This window comes from Mesocricetus auratus, unplaced genomic scaffold, assembly GCF_017639785.1.
Source record: "Mesocricetus auratus isolate SY011 unplaced genomic scaffold, BCM_Maur_2.0 Super-Scaffold_100009, whole genome shotgun sequence".
In the NCBI taxonomy this organism is placed as follows: domain Eukaryota; kingdom Metazoa; phylum Chordata; class Mammalia; order Rodentia; family Cricetidae; genus Mesocricetus; species Mesocricetus auratus.
Window position 1 is genome coordinate 41,660,463 of NW_024429193.1, and position 19,412 is coordinate 41,679,874.

At 41.0% G+C, this 19,412-nt stretch overlaps 1 protein-coding gene across 1 annotated transcript in view; it reads left to right on the forward strand.

Moving 5' to 3' along the window:
* Positions 1-19,412, forward strand: part of Slc30a7 (solute carrier family 30 member 7) — a 70,748-nt gene that overhangs the window by 41,845 nt on the left and 9,491 nt on the right. Inside the window, exons 9-10 of the mRNA XM_040751992.1 lie at positions 9,983-10,073; positions 12,622-12,771. Coding sequence (XP_040607926.1) covers positions 9,983-10,073; positions 12,622-12,771 — 241 coding nt within the window. The remainder of the gene's footprint in view (positions 1-9,982; positions 10,074-12,621; positions 12,772-19,412) is intronic.

A 19,412-nucleotide genomic window follows, 5' to 3' on the forward strand; every position in this document is an offset into this window, starting at 1 on the left:
CCACCTTAACATCAGTTACACACATCGCAGCCCTAAGCTACTATTCATTGCTTTTCATTTCAGTTGCTATGGTGAAACCTTGTGACCAAAAGAAACTTGGGGAGGAAAGAGTTTATTTGACTTATACTTCCAGGTCATAGTCCACCATTGAAAGAAGCAGGGGATGAACTCAACCAGGAACTCAAGCAGATTGAATATATAGCTCAGTTGCTGAGCACTTGCCTAGCATCTGTGAGGCCTTAGGTTCAATTATCAGCACTGAAAACACAACCCCCCCCAAAAAAAACAATTAAGTATTATAACTAACAACAAAGGCAATGTGGAGATAAAATATCTAAAAATTACAGGAGGAGATTAGCATTTCTAAAAACCACGAAAGCAGACTGTAGCAGATCTGTAACACTATCCAAGAATCAACATCATAACCATGCCAGTTGTTCTTATGCTTATTTACAAACTTGAAACTTCTTGTTAGTAGTACTTTTTCATTGGGACCACCAGCCTGCAAATAAGGACATGAAGCCTTATTTATTAATTATAAAGTTTTGCCTTTATTTTAACGGCTTGTCCTCAACTAACTCTTATAACTCAAATTAACCTGTTTCTGTTAATGAACGTTCTGTCACACGGTCCGGTTACCTCTGCTCTGTACCATATGTCTGACTTCTTCCCAATCTCATTGGCATCTCTGCCTCTCTTCTTCCCAGAATTCTCTCTCTCTTCCCCAGAAATCCTGCCTGTTCTCTCCTGCCTAACCATTGACCATTCAGCTCTTTATTAAACTAATCACAGTGACACATCTTAACACAGTGTAAAGAAATGTTCCGCAACAACTTCTAATAATAAAAATTCAATCAGGTCTCTCCCTGCCCCCCCACCCCCATCCCTTCCTCTCTCTCTACCTCCCCCACCTTCCCTCCTCCTCTTTCTCCTCCTTCCTGCCTGCCTGCCTTCCTTCCGCTTTGGGAAAGAGTTAGTAAAAGCTGATTTTAAGGTCAGTTAGGGAAGACAAGCACAGAAGAGCTAAGAAAACTCTTCTAAAGAATAAAATGTGTAAAAGTGACTTGCCTGAAAAAGCAGATAAACTTAGGGAGCAGACCAATGAGTTCAGAAACAAATGGCTCATAAAACAACAACAAAGACAGATTCAAACTGCAATGAGACAGCATGTTTTACTCATCAGGATTAATTTCCAATCTTGTGGTAAGGATATGGGCAGAATAGGCCTTTTAACGTACTGCAGATAGTAATAAAAACTGTCCCTGTAAAGAGAAATGTTGTAATGCTGGCATTTGTATAATCAAGCAATTCCACATCTAGGGATGTAACCCAGAGGTAAATTGACAAAAACATAAAAAGTTATATTCATAAAATTATTCTGGTGGTTACATTTGTAATAGCAAAATATTGGAAATAGAACAGATATTTGTCGGTAAGAAAGTTCTGTGCAAGAGAATTCTAAAAAAGAAAGACTATAGATGATGTCTGGGGATGTGGTGTGGTTTCCAAGATACAATATTCTGAGAAGAGGATAACCCCTGAAAAGCACTGACTATTGCCATGTGTGAGATGTATAGCATATGTTCTGTAAGAGCACTGCAGTCATTTATATAATAACAATATATAACAACAAGCATAGTCTACATATTTTATGAGAAAAAAAGACAGTAGAGGGAAATAAAACAAAACCCAAGTAAATATAGCTACCTCTAGGAAGACAGAAGGGAGGGTGTTTGAAATGAGACTTTAAATACATTTTAATATCCTTTTCCTGTAAATTTTATTTTATTATTGTACATTTGTATAATGTGTGTGAGGTGAGTGTGCCGCTGTGTGGATGTGATGACAGTCAGAGGACAAATTTGTGGAAACAATTCTCTCTTGCCATTTTCCTGTGGGTTTCAGGACTTAGACTCATGTCACTGGGCTTGCAAGTAAACACCTTTACCTCCTGAGCATCTTGGTGGCCCCGTGACATCCAGTATGAGAACTGTCAACAGTTTTAGCCATTGAAAAATTAGCAAAATTTAGAAGGAAGAAAACACATTACGGTATCCTTCATTACTCGCTGCGAGAAGAAAAGATGACCTTTAGTTCTGCTGTTTTAATGTTTGATATTAATCTATGTGTAGTCTAAAATCACCTGCTGCTTAGATTCAGTCTGCACGAATGCTACCTTGTTCTTTTGCTTCATTGGTCCTTTGAAAACATGATTTCATCTATATCTCTGCTACTCAACATTACAGGGTAACCAGAACCCAGTGCAGGATAGCAATTAGAAACCCACTTGGAGGGTCTCTATAACACACGTTCTGGGTAGTTTCCTATTTTTCAAGAATTAAAAATATATTCCTTTGCTTTTTACTTCACATGTGAACTTTACTTGTAGCCAATGTGTGGCTTCTGGAATCGGCACTAAGCAGTTGTCACAGGGTTGGGGGTTTGCTTCTGATCGGTGCTCAGGTGTGAGAAGTGCCCCACATTGCTGTCACTGCACACTGCTAAGGTCCTTTTGGGTCACTTCTCCATTCAAATGCCCCCAAGCTGTTCCATTTCTTTTAGTCTTCCAGGCCTCATACACATTTGAAAGGCATGTCTTTTCTGTAGAGAATAGTGCCTTAGAAGAACTAGAAAGCTATTCCTGTGACATCTCAGATGCTTTAAAAGCACTAGAAGTGGAGCCTACCTGAAATTTTTACATTTAGATATGTGACCTTGAGCAAGTCACTTAGCCTCTCTGTGTCTCAACTTTTCTACCTTTAAAGTAGAAATTTACCATGTAATTTGTTGTTTGCCATTCAAATGAGTTATCATTTATACAGTCTAAAACCTGCCACACTGGACATGGTTAATGGCCTGCCTACCTACAAAAGAAGGCTGTGCGAAGCTTGACTATGGCCCCTTCCATATCTATGTTCCCTTACTACTGGGGTGTGCTCTTTGTCATGCTAACTGGTTCCATTGAGCTCATTATCAGATGGAGGGAAAGCAAGACGGAAGCCACTACTTGGTTACAGATAGCTGGTTCCTCCAAGTCTCATTATCTTTTTGATACCATGTGTCTCCTAAGTTTAATACACGTGTAAAAGTAAATAAACCAAAAAAAAACTTAGAAAAAAAAAGATAACAAATTGAAGTGGGCCATAGTCATGCCTATAATCTCAAAGTTTAGGAGGTGGGGACTGGGGGGATCCTGTTCAGAATCATTCTCAGCTACTAAGGAGTTCCAGGGCAGCCTTGGCTATTTGAGACCCTGACTCAAACACACAAAAATAATAAATATACATCAAGATCTGAAAGTGTTGAATATTCCTAAATAGAATTCTTTCTCACCTGTATATAAACATTCAAGGAAATGCTGCCTTGCCTTCTGTTTACTAGAGGTTCTTTTTTGAGATTCATGGAATTGGTGGTTCTTGAAGGGTTCAGTGCTGTATAAATAAAAGATATCTTGTATTCCAACTATTCTTCATTAGCTATTGATTTGTTTACCTTGTCTGTGTATTTTGCATATGTTCATGTGTGGCATATGTCTGTGTTTGTGAGTTTGTGTATGTAAAGGCATGTGAACACTTACTACACATTCATATGGGGATCAGACAGCAGCATCTTGTGTTGGTCCTTGCCTGATACCTTGTTGAAGTTGGGTGTGCTTGTTGCTCGCCCTGCATATCGCAGACTAGCTAGCCCACAAGCTTCTGGTGATTCTCCTAGTTCCACCCCCATCTTGTCTCAGGGTCACTGGGATTGCAGGTGTGCTCTGCTGCATCCTGCTCGATACGGCTTCTGGGGATTCAAACACAAGTCCTCATACTTGCATCTTCTTTACCCACTGAACCGTCTCCTCCAAAGTGTTATTTGTTCATTCAGTCCATAATTTGATAGGTGCTAAGTGCACACTATGTTCAGACCACAACGCCAGGTCTTGGGAATAAAGTGAGTGTGGTTGGACTCGACCTGGGAGACCTAACTGACGAGAAGCTGCTGCAGGCTTTTCAGAAGCTTCCCTTGGCTTTCTGTCACTAACAGCTTCTTACCCAGCTCTAACAAACCGCAAGCTGTTTTAACCTCCCTCTGTTGTTTTTGCTGTTTATAAAAGGAGAGAGTTGGGTCTCAGTGATCCCCAGGATCTGAAACGCTGTGGTCCCAATATTCTCTTAGGGTTACTTTGGACTGTTGTGAGAATGAAATTGCAAAGTTTTCATGAAATCACTTTAAAAACTATTAAGTGCTATGTAAATGAAAATATTACTCTTTACTAATTTGATGTTATAGGCTGATATTTTTGCTCCAAAAAATAGAAACATAAAGTGTTATAACTATGCCCCAGATGCTTAGGAAAGGGGCAATCTCTTCATGCCTGGTGGGGGAGGGGGTCCATAGTGTCTGTTATTGTCCTCATTACTGAGTAAGAAACACTCACTGTACTGTGTTTTGATTTAGATCCCAGGACCCAGAGGTTTAGTATAGTTAGTTATACATAAACCATGTCCCCAGGTGGGGCACTTTGAGGGATGTGTTCTGTACTAGGTTTATGAAATTTAAGATTATCAGTAATCATCTGTGATGAACAACTGTGTGTCTACGTGTACCATGCAGAGATTGAATGTCTTTGTCTTCCTTTGTCATTTGAAGGTTTGAGTGGGCCTGGAGAGATGGCTCATTAGTTACGAGGACTTTCTGTTCTTGAAGAGGCCCCACCACCTCTGTAACTCCAGTTCCAGGGACTCCAGTGCCCTCTCTGTCCTCTGTGAACACCAGATATGTTGTTGTCAGCTCTTTTATTACACAGACATTTACACTTGATCTTTACATTAATTTAAAATTTCCTCTGTTCTCTCCACATTTATAGATTATTAAAAAAAACCCTTAATGATGAGAAGGAAGCATTCATTAAATAAACCAATAAACCAGTTCTCAAGGTTGCCTCAAGAATCATGTGGATTTGAGGGACTTTTATTCCTCCTTTCCTCTCCCCCCCCCTCGGTCTCTTTCCTGAGTCAGGGTCTCACTCTGTAGACCAGGCTGACCTTGAACTCATAGAGACCACCTGCCTCTGCTTCCCAAGTGCTGGGATCAAAGGTGTGTGCCACCATACGCAGCCTAAGAATTGGGTTTTAATTATTTCTAGATATTTGTTCTCAGATTTAATTACTTAATCTCTGAAGTTTTAATTAACTGTGGTTGTTCTTCACAAGTTTTCATAATGTGTATACCCTTTAAAAGATCTCAAGATTTCTTTATTTTAAGTGTTCGAGTGTTTACCTACATGCGTAGATTATGTGTTCCCACTGCATGCCTGGTGCCCAAGGACACCACAAGGGGGCATTAGACTCCTGAGAGTTAGCCACTATGTGGATGCTGGTCTTTTCCAGAGTAACAAAGTGCTCTTCATCTTTGAGCCATCTTTCCAGACACCCTACATTTTTTTATTTGTATGTATCTAAGTGTGTCTGTGTGTGTGAGTGCCCATGGAGGCCAGAAGGGGCATCAGAGTTCCCCAAGCTGAAACTATAGACACTTGTGACGTATAGGTGCTGGGAACTAAACTCAGTTCTACTCATTCTGCATGCTAACCGCTGAGCCATCTCACCAACCCCAGTCCATTGTTTACTTTATTCAAAGCTACTGATATAGATTATTTAATTTACTGTTGAAATGTGATCTTTCCCTAAAAGCTGTATGTGCAATAAAACTTGGATTTATTTTCATTGCAAAGTTACTTGCCAGCACAGACTAATGTTGCTCATTTAACCTGTTAAAAGGCTTTGGGATTAATTTTTATGTTTGTAGTATGATTATAGATTTATGTTTTGCTTTTGAAGAATGAAATCATTACTTTGTTTTACTGGTAAATTCATGCTTATATGAGTCATCCCTTGTCATTTATGAAAGGAAAATAGTGTTCTATCGTGAAAGCTAGAATTGAGTTAGTCAACCAGAAGCGAGCGCCTGACTGTTTCCAGATGCTTGCTCTTCCTCTCCCTGCAGGGTTTGGATGCAGTGCTCAGTCTTACCTCAGTCAGGAATTTGCTAAGCTTGCCCTTTCCCCCATATCCTTTCATTATGGCTAGATAGATACATGCTGAAATCCATTTTATGATTTCCCGTTATGATAGTTAATCAGGAAAATATGGACAGAAACTCCTGAGCTAAACACAATTTAGAAGACTTTTACATTTTATGGACTTCGAAAATGACCTTGGTTCTGAATTGCATCTCCTCCTGTAAGTGAACAAGCACCGTTTTTGCCCAGCTGTTTGGTGTCCTTCCACAGCCCCTACAGCTGACACCCTGACACCCTTTCAAATCATTGTTAGGAAAGATATGTGGTGTGTCCATGTGCTGCAGTTGGGTGCTTGTTGTGACTTGGTAGCCATTCCAGTTTTCTTAGAAGAGCCCGATTCGTAAGGCTAACAACTGACCCTTTAAGTATGTAAGCCTTTTCTCTCTTACCCTTTCTTTCTCTTGAGAAATGACGATGGAGGGAAGAAAAGGTGTAGATTGGTCTTACATTAGTCACTCTCATTTCTTTGCTCCTGCTCCTTTATTTTGCCCAGGGAATCTTCATATATCTTAATAGTATATATGATGGATAGAAACAGGTGTTGCTCTTCAGTGTAAGTGTATTAATTAATAGCCAATATTCTTAATTATCCAACTCCTTGATTCTTCCTCTAGTTGCTTTTCTTTTCCAACCTTCTCTGACTTAACCTTACTCCCAAAAATGTGTGATGGAAAGGCCTAGAGCAGTATTGTATTGTTTTATAATGGCCTTCTATTTTTATTTTTTCTTCATTGTGATGTGTAATCTACTGGAGATGCCTTTTCCTATTGCCATGTGTTTCATTTACTGAGCTTTTCCTGTCTGCATTAGTACATTTTCTCTGTTAATAATTTCATCCATTCCAAAAGGTTTAGTAATTTTCCCTGTCCTAGAATGTACTCCTTGAATTTATTTTATTCAGTGGATTTAGCTGTACATTTTGTTCCATACATATTTATATACCAAACACTGAAATGCTGGAGACACAAATGTAAGTCCTAATCTATAAAGGTGCCCTTCAGTATGTAGAGAGGAAAGCAACTTGATGATGTTACAGTACAACAATCCCATAGATACCATTGATATTTTTCTCTCTCTCTGAGACAGTCTTTCTAGGTGTCCCAATCTGGCCCCATACTCATGAATGCTGGGATTACAGGCATGTGCCACCATGACACATCATTCATGTTTTTATAGGAGTGAAGAGTAGACATCTCATAGTTCAGAGGACAGTTCATGATCAGGAAATCTACCCCAAAGGAAGTCAGGCTTGAGTTTTAAAGAAATAATAGAAGCTGAAAGAAAGGTCACCTAAGAACATTCTAGGCAGAGATGATAGCATTAACCATAGCATGACAGAAGGGAACGGCACATGGTAAAGGAGCAGGAATTGAGAGGAGGTAAAGGTAGAGGGATTAGGGACCTCCCTTCTCTTCCCCAAAATACTACCATGTTGCAGAGTTTACATCTCATCCCCTAGGAAGTGGGGAGCTTTTGACCCACTAGTTAGTCGGGGACATAGGATCCAGTGCTTGTTTTCTGTGGCTTAACCTCATAGCTCTATAGAAGGTAGCTGTTATATATAGATGCATAATAGATCCCATAGAAACCTAGTAGCTAACATGCGTTATTATCTTCTAGTCTCTGTAGCTCAGGAGGCTGTGGGCATGGCTAACTGGAGTTCTCACAAGGCAGCAATCAAGTTGTCAGCCCGACTGCAGTCATTGCAAGGTCAGCTGAGGGAGAAGCCCTTCTAGCCTCTCTCAGGCAGCTGCTGACAGCCTCCTGTTGTTTGGGGCCAGTGGACTGGATTCCAGTTCCTCTCCAGACGTGCCCCTTCTTCTCTTGATCCATGGGTCTCTTGATGAAACAGCTCACAATGTGGTGGCTGTGAGAGTGAAAGTGGAAGGCGGGTCAGAGACCAGAGTGCCACAGCTAGTCAGGAAGCAGCATCTCATCACTTGCCATTTATCCATTCGCTGTCCGTTAGTAGCAAGCTGTTAGGTCTCCCTCTAGCACATTTTAGAGGAAAGATCACATGGCAACATGAATCCCAAGGGGCTTGGAAGCCATCGTTGAAGCTGCCTACCAAGCAGACTTAAGGAGTAAGATTAGGTGACAAGGAACACTTAGGAGGCTAATGTAATAATCCAGGTGAAAGGTCTGGAAATCACTGTGGCTATGGACTAGGATGAACTATTAAAAACTGTCTTGGGTGTAGTGGTAAGACATCTTATTAATTTATAGAGTATGAAGGCTGTAAGGGTTAAGAAGGAGTCACAGATGATATTTAATTCTTCATTCCTGTAGCTGTCTTACTACACAAATATGTTTTACTTAAATGTGACAAAAGCTCCTGTCCAGGTTGAAAATGTCACCCTTGCTGCTCCCTTGCCTCCATACTTTAGTGAAGTGGCCAGTCCTCACCCTGGCTGTGGCTGTGGCTTCACTATACTGTAAGATCCCTGTGACTTCTGCCTGCTTAATCTCCTTCTGTCTTTGTTCCCATTGCCATTCTTCTGTACTCAAGAATCGCTCTACTTAAAAGTTGGGGAGCACACTTCTAATTCTTTTTCTGTGTCCTTTTCTTTAATCTAGATTCTAAAATGCCCGGTATCTGTGTATCTTTCAGTCATTCAGCCAACACTTATCACGGGCATACTTGGTGACCAGCACTTTACTAGGCCTCCTTGGGAATATGATGGTGAGCAAGACAAAGCCCCTGTTCCTTTGGTCTGCATTAGTAGTTCCCCTCCTTCTCATCTGTCAGAAAGATCTCAAATCCTTTAGTCACACTTCTGAATGTGATGGTGAGCCAAACATTGTCCCTGTTCCTCTTGGTCTGCTCTAGTATCTCTTCTCGTGTTAGAAATACGAGTCCTTAAGGCACAGTTAGTTCCATTTCCATTTCTCTGTGAGATACTTTGAGATCACAGGCTTGAATTCCCATGGGCCCCACCTCCTGCAGCTGCTTCCAAGAGAATTCTGCATTTGACGTTTAGAGATTACATGAGGTTTAAAGTGAGAACTGGCGTCAGTTGTTAAGGGCAGTGACCTCTCCCCTTAGTCTGTAGCCTACAGTAGAGCAGAGTGTCACCCTCTGACTCACCAGAGTCACCTGCAAAGCTTTGTAGACCTGTAGATGTCTGGACCTTCCTTAGATATTCTGGTTCAGCATGGCAAACTAAAGGAAAATGATCTCCAAGGTGAATCTGGTGTCCAGCTTGATTAGAGGGTTATTGCACTAATGTCACCTTTGTGCTGTTAATAGTTTTGTTTAAACATGGTCATCCAAATAAACTAAAGCAGTAAACGGAGTGTTGAGTGAAGATTATCTATGTCAACCCATTCCTAGAAGAATCCTCATCCATCTGTGGGAGTAACCAGGCTACTCTGTATTTTAAATAATGAAAATATGTCTAATAGGACTCGTGTATTTGGCTTAGCTGTTATGAGCTCTTGCTGCTCTTGCACAGCAGAGTTAAGTTCCCAGATCCTACATTAGGTGACTCACAACTGACAGCCCCAGGGGATCTGAAGCCCTTTTCTAGACTTCTCAGTCACCCACAGGCACAAGTGCATGGTTACACACACACACACACACACACACACACACACACACACACACACACACACACTTTTTTTAGTATGACTGGTAATTAACCAGATTTAGAAATGTAGATCAATCAACGATTATATTAATGTATGTATTCTCTCTAGCTCCTTTGCTCTAATAGCTTTCTGAGTCTATGAGAAATGTGGAACAAAGACCAGTAATTATTTTTTCCTGAAATTCTAATAAATCATATTCTGTTCTTTAAGGAAGTATATTATTACCATCTTGCAAACAGGGATTTTTGTTTTGTTTTGTTTTTTTTTTTGCAAACAGGTGTTATTAAAATGTGGCTTAATAAGGTTTTTTTTTCCCTCCTTTAGTGTTATTCCTCTTTTAAGAGAGTCTGTTGGAATATTAATGCAAAGAACTCCTCCCTCATTGGAAAATACACTTCCCCAATGCTATCAGAGGGTAAGTTTTGCAAATCATTGGATTGTATGTTGTTTCCAAAATGTTAGGGTTTTCTTTTTCTTTTCTTTCTTTTTTTTTTTTTTTGGTTTTACGAGACAGGGTTTCTCTGTTTTGGAGGCTGTCGGTCCAGCCTGGCCTCGAACTCACAGAGATCCGCCTGCCTCTGCCTCCCGAGTGCTGGGATTAAAGGCGTGCGCCACCAACGCCGGCTAAATGTTAGGGTTTTCATCTTGCATAAATATGGGTAGCATGTACATATAATTTGACCTTTCTCCCAAGACTGCATGGTTACATGATTGTCATTCATATAAACCCAAGCAAATTCATTAGAAAACATTAAACTTTATTAAAGAAAATGTGTATACTGTACTCATCTAGAAATTGAATTGTAACTGTCTTATTCACTCTTCTATTGCTGTGAGAGACACCATGACCAAAGCAACTCTTAGAAAAGAAAGCATTTAATTGGGGCTGGCTTACAGTTTCAGAGGCTTAGACTGTTATCGTAGCAGGGAGCATGGCAGTAGGCAGGCAGGCAAGATCTAGAGCAGTAGCTAAGAGACAGCTACATCCTGACCTGCAGGTAGAGACAGAGACATACATACACTGGGCCAGATGTGGTTGTTTGAAACCTCAAAGGCCACTCCCAATGACACACCTCCTCCAACAAGGCCACACCTCCTAATCCTTCCCACACTCTGGGGACTGAGCATTCAAACAAATGAGCCTGTCGGGACCATTCTCCTTCACACCACCTCATCAGTGTAGTTAAAATTACCTGTTTCTATGTGTGTGTGTGTGTGTGTGTGTGTTCCTGTATATGTATACCACATGTGTGTAGGTGCCTGTTGAGGACAGGAGGAGCATCAGAGCCCCCGGAACTGGAGTTACAGGCAGTTGTGAGCTGCCTGCTGTGGCTGCTGGGAAAGGAGCTCCGTCCTCTGAAGAGCAAGTGCTCTTAACTGCTGAAACCATCCCTCCCACCCCTCGGTGTGTTCTGTTTGTTGTGTTTTATTTTGTTTTTGTGGCACCTACTGTGTAGCAGATGCGCTTCTGAGATACTAGAGACAGATGGTGAACAAAGAAAGACACTGTGCTCTCAAGGAGCCCACAGTCTAGTGGGCACACAAATGTTAAGTGATGCTGAGGGCAGGAAAATGTCCGTGATGTGCACTGTAAGAAATGAAATGAGAATGTAGTAGATGTGGATGACTACATCAGATTCAGCAAGGAAAGTGTCCAGTCATATACAAATCCTTAAGAAGAATGTTCCAGAATGCCACACACACACACACACACACACACACACACAAAACCACTAATGTGAGGCCACTATGACAGGAACTAATTTAGTGTATTTGGAGACTAGCAAAACAGGTTTTGTGGCTGCAGCATCGTAAGTAAAGGGGAAAGTGATTGAAAGGTTGGAAAGAAGGCAAGGACCAGATGTTAGAGGTCTTGGTCATGCTAAGAGGCTTAGACTTCACTCGCAGTGGGAAGATCTGGAATGCTTTGGTGCAGCAGGAATGTAATGGATTGTGTGCTTTAACAAGATTGTCCTGTGTAGAGAACATGTTTTGGGGAAAGCTGGCTGAGACTACTGTCATGGCAGTAAGATGGAAGCAAACACATTGCAGTGTGTTTTTGGAGGAGGGTTGCATTAATGAAGGGGAAGGCTGACACTAGGATGGAAGTGTTTGAGAGCGGGGAGTTAATTCCAAAGTAAGATTCTGTTTATAACCCATTAAGATTGAAATACTGAGCAGACATTACGGAGGATGACAGCTAGGCAGCACATCTGGCATCGTGGGCACTGATAGAACTGAAAAGATTTAAAGCCAGGCCAGCAAAGTAGCTCAGGGGAAGAGTGCTACCCAGCATGTGCAGGCCAGGGGTCAGGTTCTTAGGGGTGGGGGACAAGAGGACGGAAGAATGTCTGAATCATTGAGAAGGCATGCAGTGACCCTGGGAGATGATATAGCTCTGTTTTCACCTCCGCATTCAGAGACAGGTAGAATAGCCAGAAAAGGAATTAGGGAACTACAAAATCAGAAAACAGAAAATAGTCATTTCACTTTAATACTTTTTTTTAACTGCATTTCCTGTATTTGCAAATATGTCCATTTTGTGTAGATATTCAGAATTGTATCTTTAATAAAAGAAATGTCCCTCTGGTCTATTAACCTTTTCAAGGAACCTTTTCTGTGTAATGAATTCTATCGTTTCTAAGTATGTGTTCATTTCTGTCCTTTATTTCCAGCCCTTTTTTCTGTGGTCTACTGTGTCATTCTTTTTCTAGCTCTGTAACCCAGCTGTACTTCTGATCTATTTGCGAAGTTAAAACTTCCCTCTAGGTACTCTCAGATGTCTTGACAGATTTTTATAAGTGTTGGTTCATTCTCTTTCCCCATCCCGTCTCAATGTCACCGGAACATGAGTACTCCATAGGCATCTTTTCTGACGTCCCTTTTTTCTGTTGCTACATGGTTGTTTGTAGGTGGGAGGTTACTGTCTTGATCTTGATGCTGATGTCTGCCCGGTGTTTCAGGTGCAACAGTTACAAGGAGTTTATAGCTTACAAGAACAGCACTTCTGGACGCTCTGTTCTGATGTTTACGTTGGGACCTTGAAGCTCCTAGTAGCCCCAGATGCTGACGCCAGGTGGATCTTAAGCCAAACACATAATATTTTTACACAGGTAAGACTTGTTACAAACCTCTTTTAAGAGTCTTACAATTCTCTGTATCTGCTAGCTTTAAATACCTTACATTTAACAAATCAAATATTGAAACTACTAAACTAAAAGAATAAACATTGTTCTCCAATCTGAGTGAAATTTGGAAAGTCCTTATTTTTCTTAACAGCCTCCCTCACTCTCCCTCCCTCCCTCCCCCCTCCCTTCCCCCCCTCCCTCCCTCCCCCTCCCTCCTTTCTTCCTTTTATTTTTTTTGCAGTCCTGGGTATTGACTCAGGGCCTCCCACTTTAGTTAGTATTGTTGACTGGAGTCTAAACATTCCTCTAAGCAGAAACACTTTTCTATGATGTGTGCATCACTGGATACATACTTCTGTCTTTCTCTCCCTTTACATCTTCGGGCATGAATATAATATGCAGTGAGTTAAATTCAAGGCATTACATAAATTAGAGATTCTGCCTCCTGATGAGAGACACACATGCTTAGGTTCCTTATGAATGAATTACTGACAGATCTAGTGTTAATTAGGATTTACATAATCCCAATCTTAGATGCAGCAAAGACTCTGCTATAGTGTGTGCTGGTACCAGTTGTTCAGAATTTTAACAGCTTTCTGAGCAGTCACAGTATATAAATGCCCCTCATCTCTGTGAATGTGTGTCATCGTGGCTTTCATAAGGAGCCTTGGAGGCCTATGCTGGGTATCTGAATACTTCTCGTACTGGCTCCATGTTTCGGGGACAAAAGGACAGCAGCATGGCAGTGACCTTCTGCTTGCTGGCCCCTCCAGACCGGGTCCTCTCCTTTATTCTGTGTTTTCTAGTGCCTCCTACCCTCGCAGCGGGGCTTCTGTGAGCATCTAGGACACCCTGCACTCTTGGCTTTGTCACTGCATCCATTTTTCCCATGAAGAAGAATGCATTTTATAGTTCGAGAACTGGGCTCACAGCAGTAGCTGCCTATTGGGACTACTGAAGCTGTAACCGCAGGAACACGGGAGGCTTCCAAAGCCTTAACCCTGGCCTCTGGAAATGGCTGTGTTTGAGCATTCCCTCAGCTGCCTCCTCGATTTCAGAAACTATATTTGGGCTTCAAATACTTGTCTTTTTGTCATCTAAGGTCCTGACTAGTTGATTTCATTCCTTGTAGTTACCAGGGATTCCCTTTGAGGCTTGCTGTAAAGGTATTCAAAGCCCTTTCCCTTCCTGCCCTGGAGAAGTAGGGGTCATGTCTCTAAAATAATTTTTATTCATACACTTAGTGATTTAAAATTTTTTAATCGTTCTTTCTATTCTCACATACCAGAATAGACTATTTAAATAATTTATTTCGTTTTCTGCTTATGCAGTAACAATGCCTGTCCTTGTAGCGTGAGTAAATGTCAGGGCTTGCTATAAATAATTTTATTTCATGAACTGCAAGTCCTTAGATAACTTTGTAATTTAAGTTACATCTTCCTCACTTATCAAAGTGAAGCCAGGTTACTGCTTTTTTGAGGGGGAAAGTCATTACACACAGTGAGAGGTCTCATCAGGTAAAGGACCCCAGTGCCAAGCTTGATGACCCGACCTTCCATGATGGGGGACCAAGAAGTGATTGCCCTGACCTCCACACACAAAATAAGTGATGTAAAAATGAATAAAATCCATTTGCTAAACGGCACTGATGCTTTCTCTCAGCCAAAGTGTCTAGTCTCCGTTCTAAAGAAGGAGGGCTTCCTGCTGAGTTTCCTCGGTGTGTTTGGTGTCTTTCTTACAGCTGACCCTGAGGAAGAATGTAAGGAACGGGCTTTAGTTAAAGGCATTTCTTATGAAAGCTTGTATTAAGGTAACTTTAAACTGAAAGAACCAAAATTAGAGAATTGGATGTTTCTATTTAGTTCCCGATCTATGTATGTGGTGACTTTGGAACCACGGGGATTTGTCATTTTTAATATCATTTTCTAGAGTCACCGATTTCTCTTGAGCTGCTAAAGACGCAGGCTTGTTGTGCCTGAGTGTGGCATGGGGAGGAGCTGCTGGAAGCCCCTCAGTCTCCTTTGTGAATAGGAATTAGGTGTAATCCAGTGTTGAAGCTCTAGGTCTCCTTGTACAGCAAAGTCTTCCTCAGTGTCCATGTAAGCTAACTTCGAAATTAATTATTAGTTGATAATGGTGAGATGAAAAGTTTGTTTTTGTGTTTACTTAGAAACAGAAAGTGAGACCCTGGATTAGAAGCAAGTCAATGGTTTATGGCTTTTGTTTAAACTGGCCATGATCATGTGTCAATCTTAATGGTATACTTCACAATTACAATTTCAGCCTTAATAGACATTGTTTTGTTAGAAATAATGTTTGAAGAAAAAAGTTCTAAATCTGTTCAAACAAAGTTCTAGAATATGTTTGAGGTTCATTATCCCCCACCATTCCTCAAAGTACAAAAGACAGCCAAGCCTACTTACTGCAAGTTGTCTCCTGGCAAGACTTCCTAGCTCGCTCTCCCAGATAGGTATGCCGGTTAAGTCTTGAGCCCCCAGCTTCCTGAGTCCCCAGCTTCCTGAGTCCCCAGCTTCCTGCTTCTGCCTTTTGGGCTCTGTTCTTTTACCTTAAAATAGAAGGGAACAGTTATATCCAGGAAGGAATCAAAAAGCCTCCTCCCAACACAAGTCGGAGTCCCTAAATTACAGCAACCCTCCGCCCCCTCCTGTCTCCTGTGTTCACACTCCCTCCCCTTCTCTGAGCAGCAGTGTTACTCAGGCTTTTGCTCTGCTTGAGTGACATGCCCAGAAGAAGCTCATCTTCCCTTCTCTAAGTGGGTTTCTGGTTTTCCATCCTTTCTAACCTTTCCCCCTTTTTGTAATGGGCTTTAATGTTTGTTGAGTATTGATTTTGTTTGCCTTCTCTGCAGGCTTTTTCTTAGCTATCTTTCCTTATCATCTGTACCTAACACTCAGCAGGCTGAGCAGACAGCCATGGGATCTTATATATCCCCAGGTTTGTTATTTTTCATTACGCCATGTGGTATCTGTGTTCATTGACTGGCTGGTAGTAATGGATACAATGATGACAGCAGTGGCAATGCTGGCACTTACTGAGAGCCTGCTGGGTGTCAGTTATCATCATAGGCATTAATGTATTCGTTACACAGGACAGTTTACAGAAAAAGAAACCAGATCTGTTTTCTTTGGTTTCCCTTTTTGTTTTGTGGTGTTAAGTAAACACTGAGCCGTATCCCCAGTTCTTGGTTCTTATCACAGTGTCATTAAGTAGCCCAGGCTAGCCTTGAACTTGCTCTGTAGCTTCAAAGTTGTAGTCTTCCTGCCCCTGCCTGTTTTAAGAGCACTGAGATAAGAGGTGTGTCATGCTAACCAGTTATATCATTATTCTTAACTTATAATTTATTCTATTTATGTACATTTCATTAATTGTATAGTTTCATTAATTCTCTCTCACGGAAAAATAAGTTAGTTTTGTATGACTTTATTTTATTTGTGTGGGTGTTTTGCCTGCTTGTATGTCTATGCATTGTGTGTGCCTAGTGTCAGCAGAGACCAGAAGAGGGCGTCAGATCCCCTGGGACTGGAGTTGCAGATGGTTGTGAGCCACCATGTGGGTGCTGAGAGAACCTGGGTCCTCTGGAAGAATAGACAGTGCTCTGAACCTCTGGGTCATCTCTCTAGCCACCCCCTCCCCCTTGCATTTAGAAGGGATAAAGATGAACATGTTCAGTCAAAATCCCTAACAAGAATGTGTCTATGGCTTTGGCCCATAGAGAATACAAATAAAACAACAATTTCTACAGCCATAGTCTAACTTTAACTTGTCTTGGAGCCTTTCCAAGCCTGGAGCAGCAGGCTAACTTTTGAGGTGGAGACAGGGGCAGTGAACTTAGAGGGTTAAATTGACTGGTTATTTTTCCCATTAAAGAAGGTGCAGACCGCTGGGATAGCTGGCATGGGTCCTGTGGTTAAACTCTAGATCTCTTTGTATCAGGCAGTAGGTCACTGGCCAGAAGACTCCTTGGAAATTTGGCTTCTCTTTACTTTGAAGGAAATTGAAACGAACATGGGGAACTGGAGAACCAAGCTGCCCATTCCCACTGGGACAGGGAGATGCAGCAAATGGTTTCTTTATCTTTGCTGTTGGACTGAGCTTTTGTGGAAAGCTGTTATCCCCTCAGGGGACTGATACCAGTTTGAGTAATTAACTCATGATTATGCAAAGATAATTTATCTAGCGCCTTTGTTTTTCTCTTCCCTTTTCATCGCCTTGGGCTACTCATTTCTTATTACTGTCTTCCCCATGTTAAGACTGGGGTAATGAAAATGGCAAGCAATAAAAAAGGAGCCCAACTGTTTTGCCCATTTCACTTTCATTAGCAATTTTGTTTAAAGTGAAAAGATATTAAACAATATGTTTGGGTAATATTTTTACTTTCTATTAAGATTATACATAGAAGAATTTTGCAAAAGTAGATTCTCAGTCATCCCAGAGCCATCTGGATTGAGTTAATCAACTCATACTTGCAGTAAATCAGAATAATTTATAGTAACAGCTTTTGTAGTGAGTGAAATATTTTTTCTCATACATTCACACATGATCCTGACAACAGAAATAAACTCTAGTGGGTTTATTAACTACCTGTTCAATATTAGATGAGCATGTAACACTCGTGCAAATCATTAGCACTGATTTCATCAACACTGTTTCACAATGAAGAAAACTGGACTTCAGTTTTAATTTGTAGGTAAAAATCATACAAACACTAAGTTCTTCCCCACAAACCTGTTAGTCAAAGAGAAATGGGAACAAGTACATTTTTGTGTATGTTAAGTAACAAGAATTTGAGCTTGTCATGAGAAGACTTTCAGAGGACAGCAAAAGGCATATTTTCTGTGCTCAAAACCTAGGGTCTGTCTAGTTTTTTATTCTACTAGAATAGGCCTTGAAGCTAGCCCATAAATTCATCATTATTGCACAGAACCCTTCCACCTGAGTTCCAGAAAAATAAGCCATAATAGAAATGATTGTTTTGAGCCAGTGATTACTGTCCTAAGGTCACATTGATACCCCTTTATCCCCTACTGAGAACCTCTCCTTGTAAAGGGCCATCTTCTTCCTTCTTTTCTTCCTTCCTTCCTTTCTTTTTGTTCTATTTAATAGTAGTTTTTTGATTGAAAGAAGGAATGAACTAATAGGATTTTAGTTCATTCAGTAATATTTATTGACCTCTTGCTTTCTGTCAGATATTACAAAGGTTCTGGGACTCTAGAATGCAAAAACAAAAAACAAAAAAGACAAGACAAATATGTTTCCCTTGGAGAGATTGTAGTGTAGAACAGAAATAATAAACATATTGACTAAGTAATCTTTATGAATCCTTATGATCTGAAGTGACAATGTAGGTATGTCTGGAATGTACTGGTCATAAGCTGACCTGACATAGTGGCAGGTATTTGGGTAAGAGTGAAAGGAGGCTGGGGGTGTCTGAAGTATCTGCCTCCTCCTAAATAAGCTTTGTTTTTCCTCTCTGGCATTACATCTTACAACTGGTGTTTTCGTCTTCTGCTTTTCCAGGCTCTGATCAAATATAAATTCAGTGAAGACAAGGCTTTTTTTGTTATGTCATGTCATGTCCGTAAATACTTGTATTAAAAAAGTGAATGCATTTTGTAAGGGTTGTAAGGACAGGCCTCACCGATGTCTGGTAGGGTTGTGATGAGAACATCTTGTGTTACAAGTCTTTCTCTGTACCGTCAGCTCCCAAATAATGACATGGAGACATTAATTATGAGAGCTTGGCCTTAGCTTAGGCTTGTCCCACTATTTTTTATTAACTAGTTAAATTAACTCATTTATTTTAATCTACGTTCTGTTGCATGGCTCTTTACCTCGTTTCTCTGTATTGTTCATGCTGCTTTCTCTGAGTCTGACTCTAAACCTCACCTGTCTTCCCCTCCGAATCCTCCCTGCCCCGCCTGGAAATCCCGCTTAACCTCTTCCTGCCTAGCTATTAGCTATTCAGCTCCTTAGTAAACCAATCACAGTGACACATCTTCACACAGTGTAAAGGAATATTCTGAAATAGTCCTGTGGCTATCTTAAGGAGCATAGTTCACAGGAGGGCTGAATAGCTAAGAGGAATAAACAGAGGAGGAGGAGTAAACAGTGAGATCAAGTGGCAAGTCAGGAGCCACATTCCATGGCAGGATGGTGATCATTGTAAGGACTAAGGGAGTTCTGCTGATGAATGGTTGGAGGCATAGAGGGATGCTTGTCGTTCTAGTTACTTACTGAAAATAAACAAAAATGTGAAACCCAGGCAAGGGGCATTGATAAAATCTAGAAAAGAGCTGATTGTGGCTAGGGTGGGTTCAAAGTGATGGAGATGATGTAAAATGGTCAAGTTCTGGGTTTGGATGTTTTGGATGGGAAGCCAACAAGTTTTGCAGTAGGTTGGATATTGGATGTGAGAAACAGAAATATCTTTAGAAGGAGTAGTACTGAGGGTAGGTCAACAGGATTGATGGGAAGAAAGAGAGCAGAGTAGTCCTGTGCTGCTTCTTAGATACCCCCAATAAAATGTCACGTTCCAGTGCAAGTTGTAGGTACAAACTCCAGTCTGGACATACAAACATGGAGGTGTGAACATATACAAAGGTTGA